The sequence below is a fragment of the Archocentrus centrarchus genome, chromosome 12 (genome assembly GCF_007364275.1).
Source record: "Archocentrus centrarchus isolate MPI-CPG fArcCen1 chromosome 12, fArcCen1, whole genome shotgun sequence".
Classification (NCBI taxonomy): Eukaryota; Metazoa; Chordata; class Actinopteri; order Cichliformes; family Cichlidae; genus Archocentrus; species Archocentrus centrarchus.
In genome coordinates, this window is record NC_044357.1 from 792,676 (window position 1) to 806,918 (window position 14,243).

At 38.2% G+C, this 14,243-nt stretch overlaps 1 protein-coding gene across 1 annotated transcript in view; it reads right to left on the reverse strand.

Annotated features, from left to right (window-relative positions):
* camk2b2 (calcium/calmodulin-dependent protein kinase (CaM kinase) II beta 2) overlaps positions 1–14,243 on the reverse strand; it is a 76,610-nt gene that overhangs the window by 25,853 nt on the left and 36,514 nt on the right. Inside the window, exons 7-14 of the mRNA XM_030742582.1 lie at positions 13,278–13,380; positions 12,904–12,987; positions 12,726–12,820; positions 12,499–12,621; positions 10,556–10,639; positions 8,977–9,019; positions 1,915–1,986; positions 643–677 (exon numbers count right to left, since the gene is read on the reverse strand). Of these exons, the coding sequence (XP_030598442.1) occupies positions 643–677; positions 1,915–1,986; positions 8,977–9,019; positions 10,556–10,639; positions 12,499–12,621; positions 12,726–12,820; positions 12,904–12,987; positions 13,278–13,380 (639 nt within the window). The remainder of the gene's footprint in view (positions 1–642; positions 678–1,914; positions 1,987–8,976; positions 9,020–10,555; positions 10,640–12,498; positions 12,622–12,725; positions 12,821–12,903; positions 12,988–13,277; positions 13,381–14,243) is intronic.

The following is a 14,243-nucleotide window of genomic DNA, read 5'->3' on the forward strand; positions in this document are numbered from 1 at the left end:
AAGACTCTCTAGGATGTTTGTTTTTACACCTATGAATTAATCTAATTAATGTTCCACCATTTATTTTTTGCTGTGTTTTTTTTTTTTTATTGAATCACTTCAGTCCCATCTCTTTTGAAATGTTTCCTGATGTGTTCCTGGCTTCCAATTCAAAATCAGCTTGGACAATACCTTCCCAAACATACCTTTCTCGGTTTTACTATTTCTAATTAAATTAGGACTTAACTGTTTTGCAAATCATGGTGTTTTGGTTTGGTTTTACACAATGCCCCAAGAGTTTGTGTGAATTTGCTACATTTTCAAGATCCAGATTCAACAAGCACGGTTAAGACTAAGACCACAGACAGGAGCATCGATGAACTTCTGATGGTAAACATGAAAGGATCACAGAAAAGTGTACGATACAAAACAATGCAGACATCACAGTCATGCTCTAACTTTAAGGCCAAAAACAATATCTTGATAAAAAAATAAAAGTGAACGCAGTGGTGCTTCACAAGGTCAGATCACCCCGAATGTATCACATTATTCCTTTTAACAAAATATTTACGGAATGATAAAAGTAGTAGAACACTGTAAGGGCAGCCAAGAATATAAAGAGGAAACATTGTAGATGAAAATAAAGAGGATGACCTAGCTTACCTTGACATCAGCCTTCTTGTTGAGGAGACTCTTGGCTGCTGCAGAGAGGCAGAAGGACACACCCTCAGATGGAAGAGTACACATTATATACCTTCAGATGACCACTGCTTTGTAAATCTGCTCACACAAACGCAGATCCAGACCCACGATCATTCATGCATGCATGCAGGCACTGGCTTAAAGAAAAAAAAAAATCACCTGCTCATCAAAGTGCTCAAAATCTCACAAATGAACATGCAGACCACACAGAGAGTGACAATGCTTATCCTCCCATTCACCACCCTTAGGGGCAGAAAAAAGAAAGAATTTAACCCTCCCTCTGAAAAAGAAGAAAATACCCTCCCTTCTTCATGTAAAACGACATTAATAAGCAAATGAATAAAACACGCAAAAACTCACACACATTAAAAAAAAAAAAAAATTCTCTATCCTGCTGGCACTTCCTAACCCTGATCCATTGCCCAAAGCATTAGATAACCAGAGGGCATCAGCCATGAGGGAGGGGGGGAAAAGTCAAACTAATTCTCTGTATAATCCGAATATACTCTCACACACAGTTGGCACAGATAGAAGGGGGATTAGGAGCGAAAGCATGAGGGAAGTGGAACGGAGATGCAGGTATATGATAATGGGTTTATTAATCTCAAGAGTAGGCTGGATTACTTCACAGAGTTCACTGACGGGCAGGAATTAGTGTAGAAGGGACATGTGGATGAAATGAAAAAAAAAAATAAAGTGTGTGTTTTCCTGCTTAAGCACTGATGATAAAAGAGGAAGAAATAGCACAAAAAAGCTACAGTTCTGGTGACATTAATCCTTCATCACTTTGGAGCTCTGAGTGGGTGTGCGATCGCAACTTAAAAGCAGCACTAGACATTTGTTGCACTTCACATTTACAATGTGACATCTAAGCCTTGACTTATACGTTGGGTACACTGTATGCTATTTGTCCCCAAAGGGAAAGAAAAGTCTGAACATACGATGGGGCAAGACATCTGAACAGAAATACTCTTCCCTTCCAGGCGAGAAATGAGGTTGCTTACCTTGCCAAACATTTGAAGAAGCATTAAAGGCGAGGGAGGGGGAGAGAAAGATTTAGGAAGAGTGATTAAAATGAGCTGAGAGAGAGAACTAAAGGAGTGTATGATGTCGTGAGCCTGGGAGATACCCTTTTAATCACAACTGCTGCTGCCTCAATGAGGGGAAAGGATATAAAGCTTTAAAAGATGCAGGAAAAAGATGCTAAAAGATGTGCCGGTGACATGTGCTTACCTTGTTCCACGATGCCAGCTGTGGTTCCTGCCACAGTGCTGACAGCAGCAGGAGCTGTAGTCTGACGGCCCACTGAAAAATACAAAGGATAATTCAATCGTCAACAGTACAAGTCAACATTATGGACACACCTTTCTTCAGGTTAGAATAATACTAAAATAAGAATGCATCCAAACTAAGATAAAACACATATTTTTTTTGTGAAGAAAGCAAAAGAGTATAAACAAACCTATATATGATTGATACTTTTGTTTTAATGCCAAAATTGCTTCAATAACAGCTTTGCACACTTCAATCTTCAACTTGCTTCATGACGTCATCCCTTGGAGTTTCACCAACACCCTTCAAGATGTTCCTACATTTGCTAATTTGTTGGCTGCTTTCCTTTAGTCTGCACTCTAACTCATCCTAATCTAAGTTGACTGTCGGTCAGTGACTGCAGAAGTCAGATCATGTGATGCAGCCCTCCATTATCCTGATTTTTGTTCAGGAGGAACCTCTTGATTTTACTCACTGTGCTGCTAAAAAAAAAAAAAAAATTCTTAAACCAGATGGGATGCTGTGTCACTGCAGAATGTTATGATAGCTGTGCCAGCCATTAGTCTGGCTACAGATTGGAGGAACTGCAGTTCCTCAAATGTCCACTTGAGGCTGGTCAAAAAAGTGAGTCAATCCCCATTGACTCCTATGTTAAAATGCCCAACTTTAAAGCATAAATTAACCTACTTGCAGCCTGTTGCAAAAAATAATTTAGTCTTTACAGCTAATTTACCTTCCCTTTCATCAGAACTGTATGGGGGGCGGGGCAGCTTTTCATAACTTGTCCCTATACATTTTTTTTAAAGATCAAGGTTATGCATTATTAGTGGTGTGACCCCTTTGAGTAACTGGTGGGTGTGGGCCAACTGTCTGCTCAGCTATTCAGATCACTGTACTTACAAATAATGTGAATTCTTGGTGGATAACTGTACTATAATAATTGTACAGCCTATACAATAAATTGGTACTCCAGTTTGGCGAGTGAAATTCTGCTTAAGTTAACTACCCCCATGAGATACATATACTTACAGTCACAAAGATGCAATGGCTGCAACTGAAAGTCTCACAGTACTTTTCACTGGTCTTCCTAAGTAATGGTAATAATTCACACAGTGTCCTTTAAATAGTTGATGTTGAGATGTGTTCACTGCTTGGACCCTGCAGAAAGATCTGATCTGGTTTTGTGCTTGCTGTTGTGCTTGCTGGGAACTCTTGGTCTTCTTTTCCTGTAGTGGTCTTTGTGAGAGCCACAATTTTTGAACTTGTACATCAACGATATGTCAGGACAACACAACTGATGGTCTCATTCTGAAGAAAGAAATTCTACCTGTTTACTTTTGACATGGTTCATCTGTTAAATAAAAAGCAGTCCATGTGAAAACCTAATCAAACCAGTTAGCATACTGACCTTAGTGTGCAAATCTGTCTAAAGCAAACAGTGGCTGTTTTCTTACTAAATAAATGTTACGTGTTATTTCATAGTTTTGGGTTGTTCATTAGTTATTCTACAATGTAAAATCAAATGATAAAACTCTCAATAAATGTGTTAATCTCAGCCCACAACATATAGTGCCATTTTTTGTCATTAAATAGGACTAAATACTAAAATTGCTGGGGGACTATTTTTAGTGGAAGATGAATCTACATTGTTTGCTCTAGTGGTGCTGTGATCATGGTAATAAAGGAACCTGTCATCCAGAGTAACAGTGCAGTTCACTGATGTGTTTTTAATAGATTTGGGATAACAATGGGACTCCACGGCATAGAGGAATGAAGATTCCCACACACATTCTGCTTGTGGGATAAAAAGCCTAGACTGCATTACAAAGCTGTTAAATATTAACAAAAGGCTGATATTTTTAACATAAAATAGGCCCTCTTTTCCTGCATGTTTTCTAAATTGTTTCTGGGATGTTGCATATATAAATAGAAAAAAAAAATCATTTCTGTTCATGTCTGTGTGATGTAACTATCCCATTCTTCATGTATACAAAATATTGATGGGTATGCCTTCAGGTGTCTACAACGTGAAGCCAGTGCAGAAGTGTCTAAATCCCACATTTATTCTAATGGCCAGCGGGTGGTGACTCCTCAGGTTGCAAACATTCAACTCAATTCAATTCAGCACCAATTCATAACAACAGTCACTTCAAGCTGCTTTATATTTTAAGGTGAAGACCCTACAACATTAGAAAGAAACTCCAACAATCCCACAACTTTCCATGAGCAAGCACATGGCCACAGTGCAAAGGAAAAACTCCCTTTAACAGGAAGAAACCTCCAGCAGAACTGGGCTCAGGGAGGGGCAGCCATCACTGACGACTGGGTGGGGTTGAGGTGAAAAAGAAGAGAGCAGAGAAAGACAGGCCAAAAGACACACTATGAGAGAAAAGGCCAGAAGTTAATAATAAATAATGATTAAATGCAGTAGTGGTGTATAAACACACAGGGAGTGAAAAAAGATGAGTGAAGATCATGGGAAGTCCCCCAGCAGCCTAAGCATACCGCAGCATAATGAAGGGATGGTTCAAGGTTACCTGATCCAGCCCTAACTATAGGCTTTATCAAAAAGGAAAGTTTTAAGCCTAATCATAAAAGCAGAGAGGATATCTGTCTCCCAAATCCAAAGTGGGAGGGGCCTCATAGCTGGAAGCTCCTCCTTTCATTCTATTTTTGAAAAATCTAGCAACCACAGTCTGACAGCAAAGTTATCTGTTGGGATACTAAGGTACTATGAAGTCTTTAAGCTATGATGTGGCCTGATTATCCAAGATATTTATGTGACGAGGATTTTAAATTCGATTACGAATTTAATAAGGAGCCAATGAAGAGAAGCTAATAAGGGAGAAATGTGGTCTTTCTTTCTAGTTCCTGTCAGAACTCTCACTGCAGCATTGTGGATTTAGGATTCAGGGTCTTCTAAAGCAACATTTTAGAGCAACCTGATAATAATGAATTGCAATAGTATAGCCTAGAAGTAATAAATGCATGAACTAGCTTTTCATGAGACAATTTTCAAAATATTGTGCAAATGGATGAGAGCAGTCCTATATATTTTTCTTCTCACTGAAGGACCAATCCTGTTCAAAATGACTCCAAAATTCCTCGTAGTTTTACTGGAGGCCAAGGTATTGCCATCTAAAATAAATATTTGGTTAGACACTATGTTTCTATATTTTTTAGGATTGAGTACAATAACCTCAATTTTGCCTGCATTTAGAAGTAGGAAATTAGAGGTCATCGAGGCCGTTATGACCTTAAGACATGCCTGTAGGTCATCGAATTGAGTTGTATCATCTAGCTTCATGGATAAATAAAGCTGGGTGTCATCTGCATAGCAGTGAAACTGTATGCAGTGTTTTTTAATAATATTACCTAAGGGAAGCATGTAGAATGTAAAAAGTATTGTTCCCAGCACAAAACCCTGTGGAACTCTGAGACTAACTTCTATGTGTGAAGAAGACTCCCCATTTAATTGCACAAATTGGAATCTATCAGATTTATCAGATGATTCAAGTGAGTACAGGGCATTTCCTTTAATGCCAACAGTGTACTGTAATCTCTGTAATATGATATTGTGGTAGCAAATGTTGCACTGAGGTCTAACAAGACAAGGACAGAGATGAGTCCACTGTCAGAGGCCATAAGGAGATCATTTGTAACCTTCTCTGTACTGTTCACTCTAAATCCTGACTGAAACCATTCCTTTGCGTTAGCTGTTTGGCAACTACTCTTTCAAGAATTTTGGAAATAAAAAGAAGTTTAGAAATCAGTCTATAATTAGCAAAAACTGGATCAAGTTTGAAATAATGGTTTAATTACTCCCATCTTAAAAGGCTGTGGTACGTAGCCTGTCAATAAAGATAGATTAATCATATTTAAAATTGACGCATTAATTAAGGGTGAAAATTCTTTGATGGTTTGTTGCTGTACTTAATGGCACATCTGTGTGACAGCTGTGAATAAGTTTTTCTCTAATGGTTAAAATTTTATTTGTGAAGAAATTCATGAGGTCATTACTAGTTAAAGTTAAAGGAATACTCTGACTCTGGCTACAGTGCTGAAAAGAAACCTGGGGTTGTTCTTATTTTCTATAATCAGTGATTAATAGTAAGATGTCCTAGCTTTACAGAGAGCAACAAACTTTTTTGAGGCTAAATGAAGATCTTCTACATTAGCGAGACCATTTCTTCTCCAACTCAGAGGTTATCTGCTTTAAGCTGTACATTTGTGAGTTATACCAGGCAGCCAAGCACTTCTGATTTGAGGCTTTCTTTTTTCAGAGGAGCCAAAGTATTCAGGTTCGTACGCAGTGAGGATGTAACACTATTAATATGATAACCGACAACCTCCACATTTAATTGTTTTACACTATGGTGCAGTTGGGGGTTTTATATTGTTCTTTCTTTGTGAATATTTATGCTTATGTTTTTTTGGTGATTTGGGTTTCTTTTGGTGGTCTGCGGGATGGATGCCACCTCTCGTAACAAGACCAGGTTTTCACTAGGAAGTTTCCCAATTATCTATAAAGCCCACATCATTTTTTGGACACCACTCAGACAGAAAGCAATTCAATGAGAACACGTGGCTAAGCAAAAAAACTGTGAGGCAAAAGAGGTTTTTCAGAAAATACTGTTAAATGTTCTATTTCTATTCCATATGTTAGAACAAGAGCCAGAGTATGATTTAAGCAGTGGGTTGGCTCATTTACATTTTGAGAGAAGCCAACTGAGTCTAATAAAAAATGAAATAAGCTGCTGAGGCTGCCATTTTCAACATCTACATGGATTTTAAAATCATCTATAATAATTATTTTATCAGAACGGAGCACTAAATCAGATAAAACAAGGTTAAGAGTTTTTTTTCCTCAGCAGCGATGTTGCAGAGTGGGAAAAAAAAATCTATGCCTGATTGTCTGGCAATCTGATGGACGAGTCTGAGTTTGGCGGTTGCCAGGAGAACGGTACTTGTCTGACTGCACTGTGTAAAGTTTGGTGGGGGGGGGGGGGGGGATTATGGTGTGAGGTTGTTTTTCAGGAGCTGGACTCTGCCCCTTAGTTCCTGTCAAAGGAACTCTTAATGCTTCAGCATACCAAGACATTTTGTACAATTTCATGCTCACAACTTTGTGGGAACATGTGTTCTAACATGACTGCACACCAGTGCACAAAGTAGGTCCATAAAGACATAGATGAGTGAGTTTACTGTGGAAGAACTTGACTGGCCTGCACAGAGTCCTGACCTCAACCTGACAGAACACCTTTGGGATGAATTAGAGCAGAGACTGTGAGCCAGGCCTTCTTGTCCAATGTCAGTGTCTGACCTCCCAAATGCGCTTCAAAAATTCCCATAAACATACTCTTAAACCTTGTGGAAAGCCTTTACCAGAAAAGTTGACGCTGTTAAGGATGCAAAGAGTGGGCCAGCATCATACTAAACCCTGCGAATTAAAAATGGGATGTCACTCCAGTTCATATGCATGTGAAGACTGAATGCTTTTCAGATCAGTATATTAACCTTGAAGGAGTAGTCAGAGGTTATATGTGACATGATATTTAAAATCTTTATATGATGCTTTTTGGACCAAATTTTGGACCAATAAATCATTAAGTTGACCTTGAAGACCATGGTGGATGTAAGCCAAATTTTAATGGATTGTTAACATGACGTCACTCTACACCCCTACAACGTTATATCAGAATTCGAGTTATTGTGTTTACATGTAGAAAGAATGACACACATGTAAATGCTACCAAAAACATGATCTCCTTGGTGGAGGTAATAAAAATATTCATTTTGTAAACGTAATTCGAAGCTTTAAAAAGGGAGCCCACAAACATATAATGATGTCGTGGTGGATGAACCATTTGTTGGCGCCGTAAACCTTTAATAAAAGATGGATGTAGCCAGTGTGACATCGCCCATTGGTTAGTGAAGTCCTGTTACAAAGCCTCAAGCTCAGCCATCTTGGTGTACTGGATGTGACAAGCAAAAGGGTGCTCTGACTGAGAAACCGAGGGACACTGCTACCTCACAAGCTAGCAAGTGCATGGTAAAGCAAACTCTGATTTATTCTTCTTTTTGACTTTAATAGTGACCATAATTTAGAAAATAAGAACCATAGTGTTTTAATTTGAAATAGTTACTGTGACCATAAAATCATCAGAAAAAGTATTTTCTGAGGCCAGAGATAAGTGGGCCAAGGGCTGCTTTCTATAAAACTAGACTTCTTTTTCCAACAAGAAGAGTCACCCTCTGCTGAGCATGAGAAAGAATACAGGTTTAAGGCATGACCGCATTGGATTCACTTTTTTACTCCATGTTTTACATACAGTCTGGTTTGAACAAAATAATGTTACCTGGTGGCCTAAGATGAGGATTGTTAGATGGTTTCAGTCCTACCTACAGTACTATAAATCAAAATCTGATTGGTTAAAAAAAGAATCATAGTTTTGGGCCAGTAACACTTTCATATGAACGGAAATTTGTTACACAACAAATATACATTTTGCAGATATATCTGGCTTTTTCTAGAGAGCACTCACATATATACAGTGCTTACTTCAATGATTGACAGTTGCTTTAGTGACAATAACCAATCCCTCGTGGTCAACTTAATGAAGATTTGCTAGCATAAGCCAGACCAGAGAGTGTTGCTTTAGTTTAGTGGCTTTCTCACACATCTATTAATGTCTTCATGGATTTCTGTGACAAATACCTCTCCTAATAAACAAGATTTGGTTATATGAGACATCATAAACGGTTGCTTCTAAAGAATGTTTGTATGACTTCTGTACTTTCTGCTTTATCAAACACAGCCGGATATAAAGACAACTATGATGTGTGATAAGGAAAGCACAAAAATCAAGCAAATATCTCTACTCTAACACTCTCCCATCAGCCTGCTGCATGTTAATGTGTGGTTGTGTTTGTGTGCGTGCAAATGTGTGAAGAGATGGCAAAAGACAGATGGCACGTCATCTTCTTCTCCTCATCCCCATCTTTTTAAAGAACAGCACTCACCAGAGAAGTTCCTGGAGACGAGCATGGTGGTTAAAATAGCCCCCTGAGGAGGAAGAACAGGAGACGGCATCACAAGAGTACACCCGGAAGCCCGTTTAACATGCTGGTGTCATCTCTGAATGAGCTTTTAAACAGTAGGTCAAAAAATGTCCATTATCACCAGCGTCTGAGGCGGCATGATCACAGCAAGCAAAGACTGCTTAAATGTTGATATAGACACCTGACTATCTTACAGATTGAGAGTGCAATAAATAAAGAGACCATGATCCTTAGTAGAAAGGCTTTGAGACTAAATCCAGATATATAATTGAAAAGCTCAATTGCCAGATATTTTAATTCTGACTTCAAATGCACTTTGACTGCTTTTTGACTTTGTGGGGCTGATTTGCACATTTGTAAACCTTTTTTTTTTTTTTTTAGGGCTATGATGAGTGCATTAAAATAATCCAGCAAAGATTCTGCAATTTGTGGCAAAGCAAAAATTCTGTCTCTTCACTGAAATGATAATATTTCTAATTACTTACTAATTCAATACAAAATACCTGCTTTAACATGAATGTTCCAAATGGCAAAACTAAATAAAATATTACTGAATATTTTCACATGAGAACAACATAGCTAATCACAAAAAAATATATATATATCTTTGTCCATGTATGTCTTTTTCCAGCAGTGCACTTCTCATCAGTATGTCATGGTTCCCCAACACCTGACACAGACCTTGTTAAACTGGGTGGCGTCCCAGCTGGTATGGCTTTAGTTAGGTCTTCCAAGGTAGGTTTGAGTAGTCTACACTCAGAATTCTTACTGAATGCATGCACTTACTGGGATTTGAACCAGGATTACTGAAGAAATTAGCTCAAATATACCATTGCCACAGTAATCCCAGAAACACTTGGGAATAAGATCAAGAATGGATACAGAGAAAGCCCCAATGGAGAAGAAGGCTGGAAGCCAGAATCAGGGAAGCACGGAAGGATGTTAGTTGGTTAACAGAGGTGCAGAAGTGCGTCATGAGACAGGTCCTGGATGAGTAAAAGGTACAACAAGATGGTGTGGGGTTATTTTTCAGGAGTTGGGTTCGACTCCTTAGCTCCAGTCAAAGGAACTCTTAATGTTTCAGCATACCAAGACATATTGGACAAGATGCAGGGACTAACATGAGTGCAGGCACAGGGTCAGTCTCTTTTAATATCACATATACCATTTTTTAATTAGGGTGACTAGAGCAGGCAAGAACAAACATACATATGACATCTTTCTTAAAAGAAATGAAAGATGTTTTTGTGGCTACTGAGCTACTAAAGAATTTAAAAGATTCCCTGCACTGAGCTACAGTAAAGGTCACAGAAGGAACAGACAGAGGAGGCACATTTTCTTTCTTTTTCTTTCTTTCTTTCTTTCTTTCTTTCTTTCTTTCTTTCTTTCTTTCTTTCTTTCTTTCTTTCTTTCTTTCTTTCTTTCTTTCTTTCTTTCTTTCTTTCTTTCTTTCTTTCTTTCTTTCTTTCTTTCTTTCTTTCTTTCTTTCTCTTGAAATCAGAGATACAACTTCATTTTGACCCATCAAGCATCTTCACACCTTGAGTTTCCTCCTGGCATTAAACTTCTTCAGGCACTCGACTGTCTCCTGTCTGTGCATCATAGAGGCCACCGTTGAGCGTTGCTGTGGGGAGACAGAGAAAGAGATGCTGAAAATAAAATGTTAGAAGAGCAGCTCTGATAGTGACAGCTTTATGTGGGCAGGAGCTGTCACAGAGATTCTGCTTTGCTGGAATGTGTTAATTCGGAGGCTCTTTAGGTAACAGCATTTCTGACAGCCCCCCCCCAGCTAAACAGATTTAACATGGCTTTACTGTGTCTGTACAATCATTTCTGTTTTGTTACAGAGTATATGATATGGCAGATAAGAGGCAATAAATGCAGCACATTGCCCAACAAAAGCTGAGAGCAGGAAGGAAATATTCAGATCTTTTTTTGAGCAGATTTCTCCTAAATTTGACATCTCTTCTTAACTACTCATGTAAATATCACAGGTTAATGCTTTAAATTGAAGAAGACGCAACCATTAAAATTACAAATTAATACAAATTTATCTGCAAAACAATACAGGAAAATATAGCATAAAACATTTGTTTTACAAAATATAAATGAAAAACACTGAATGAGCATGAATGTAATGTAATGTGATTTCCCTGTTGCTATGTTAATATTTTTTCAAATTTGTGATAAATCTTTGTTGTCAAATTTACTTAATACCTTGAAAATGTAGATCAGTGTATGCACAATTTTCTAAGGGAAAAAAAATAACTTTTTTAAAGATAATTTTTCTTTTCTAGTGAAAACCAAGTGTTTCTGATGGAACTGTAAATGTACTTTGTGTTCAGTGTAATAGTTATATTTGAAATGCAAATAAAAAATGGAGCTGGAAGGTGTTATTTAGATATACAATGCTTAGAAATGTTATTAGACCACCTGTCATAAAAATAAAAAAAACTAATATTTTAGAAATCTGGCAAAAACTTGTTTTAGACTAAAAATGACTGAATTCATTGAACTCAATTCACATTTTTATACCTAAAATAATTTATCAGCAAAATATGACAGCACCAAAGTCATTTAAGGGAGCCAATCCACTTCTGATTATTCCCACTGTTTAAAATTTTGCTGGAATTGATCTGGAGTACTTTTTACATTTTCACAAATACAGAATTGATAATATGACTGAGCTGAGATAAAACATTAATATTGTCAATTTTGTGTTTTACAAGAAACCCGATATTGCCCAATAAATGCTAGCATTCCAGTAATTCATGCAAACTCTGACCACTGATGGCACCATTTCCCAAGTAATAACTAAAATATCAGAAATGTAGTTAGACAACAACAGTAAAGTATCTCTTGGTACTGTGGATCCCAAATACTTACAGAAAAATATTTTATTACAATCAAAACCAATAAAAAAAAAAACAAACTGTCGATTTTCTTTCTAACCCTTCTATCAAAAACATAATAAAAAATCCTGGAAGTGTTCCACTGTGCTCTTCACTTATGAAGCCAGGATCCAGAGAGTGTGAGCTCTTGAGTACTGAGAAGCACCAATTTCTACACAGAGTCTATTGTATGTGTACGTGCAAAAGGGAAAAGACTTCAATCATTAAATTAATCTTGAAGTGAATCACAAAGGGTCCTTAGGAGCTGCCATCTATTTACAGAGCATCAAGTTTTGTTTTCTTTACGCTCCGTAATATATTTTTATTATCAATTGCTTCACTTTGAAGATCATTTTCATAGATGGTGCTTTTGCCTTTCTATGGAACAAATCGCTCAAGATAATCTGCACACGTCAGAGATTGCATGTTTCGAAACAGATGGTGTTGATATCTGGCAGCTCTGGGCAGATGTTCTCAAACTCGCTGATAGAGGATTTGCAAATTACAAATTGTTGGATAGTCAAATCAGGGACTATGAAATAATGTTTCCTGTCAGCTTTGACAGGGTGTTGGATGTGCGCACGCTACTCACGCAGACCCATGGGTGCTTCAGAGCCTCCTGGGCAGTGATTCTCTTGGCTGGATTAATAGTCAGCATCTGGTTGATCAGATTTTTAGCCTCGGGAGTCACTGTGTCCCACTCTGGGGAGGGAAACTAAAGCAAACACACACCTAAGCATTCCCACAAATACAATGAAAACATGTACCGCATCTGATTTAAGTTAAAGTGAGAGGAAAAAAGAGGAGAGGCTGACTAACGTCGTACGCTCCAGCTTTGATCTGTTGGTAGAGTTTATGCTGGTCCTCATCCCAGAACGGAGGGTACCCAACCAAAAGGATGTAGAGGATCACACCTACACACAAAAACACAACCATTGTCTAAGTGACAAGCAGCAAAACTGTGGAGGTGGTAGTAAGAAATAGACAAAGAGCTTACCACATGCCCAAATGTCTACAGGTTTACCATATGCCTCTTTCCTCAACACTTCTGGGGACAAGTAGCCGGGAGTCCCCGCAAAGCCTACACATGAAAACAAAGACCAACAAATGAGGATCTAAGCTTGTACCCAGTGTTGGAACAAAGAACAGAAAAGGCTGAATGGCCTTATCTTTTAGATAATCTCTTGTTTTGGTGTTTAAATTTTGTAACTGGATTTGTTTCTTTGTATTGCCTTTAAAAGGTGATGGTCAGTGGATCAATCCCTAGGTCATGTGATGAAACATCAAACTGTGTGTGTTTGTGTGTGTGTGTGTGTGTGTGTGTGTGTGTGTGTGTGTGTGTGTGTGTGTGTGTGTGTGTGTGTGTCATACCAAACCAAGCCTGTTGGTCTCCTTGAACCTCAATGGCCAATCCAAAATCAGCCAGCTTCACTGCTGCATTCTTACATTTGCTTGCCAACAGCAGATTTTCTGGCTGCAGGTGGAACACAAGCACAGTACTGTCCTGTTAGCATTACAATTTATGACCTTAAAAATTCATGTCTCAATAAAGTTACAACCTTTATTGAGAAGCTTTTCTTATAACACAGGGTGGCAAAGTCTAGTGAAGCTTTATTTCATGTTAAGTCATTTGCAGCTCCATCTATCCGGCCCCAGAAAGTTGATTCTGTTCATCTGGACGCTTTCAGCGGAGAAACATTTTGTCACTCATACAAGCGACTTTATTTAAATGAGTGAGAAAATCTTTCTCCCACTGAAAATACCAAGTTTTAGTATAAGTGGTTAAGAAAATGGAAGGCTGGATGATTTACTCCACATAAAAAGGTCAAGGGGACCTAAGCTTGTACCCAGTGTTCATTAATACTAACAGCCTAGTGACTGTGGAAAGTGGGACATCAGGAACAAGTTCCTGCTCTTATTTCAGTTTCTTTACTTGAGTTTAAGAGGAAAACAGGAGAATGAGGCAGAACAGTTAAACCCAGAAAAGACTAAAAATACCAACAGATGCAGCACACACATTCAGAGGCTGAGACAGACAAATGGGACTGAAAAATGTGTATAAGCCTTTTTTTTTTTTTGCCGTTTGTTTATTTGAGGATGACCAAACACAGCTTGTCTGTTTGCAGCAATCGTGTCTGCTCAGACACTGATGTAAACGCAAATCTGACAAACACAGTACACACAGAGAAAACAGCACTTTGCTGTATAACTAGTTTATGCGACTGATCTCATGGAAGCAGCAATCTTTTCACCACAAAGTTACAGAAACAACTGCAAACTGTAATCTAGCTGAAGGACAGTCATCATATCACCCTCTGCTGGCTGATTTAAGAACTC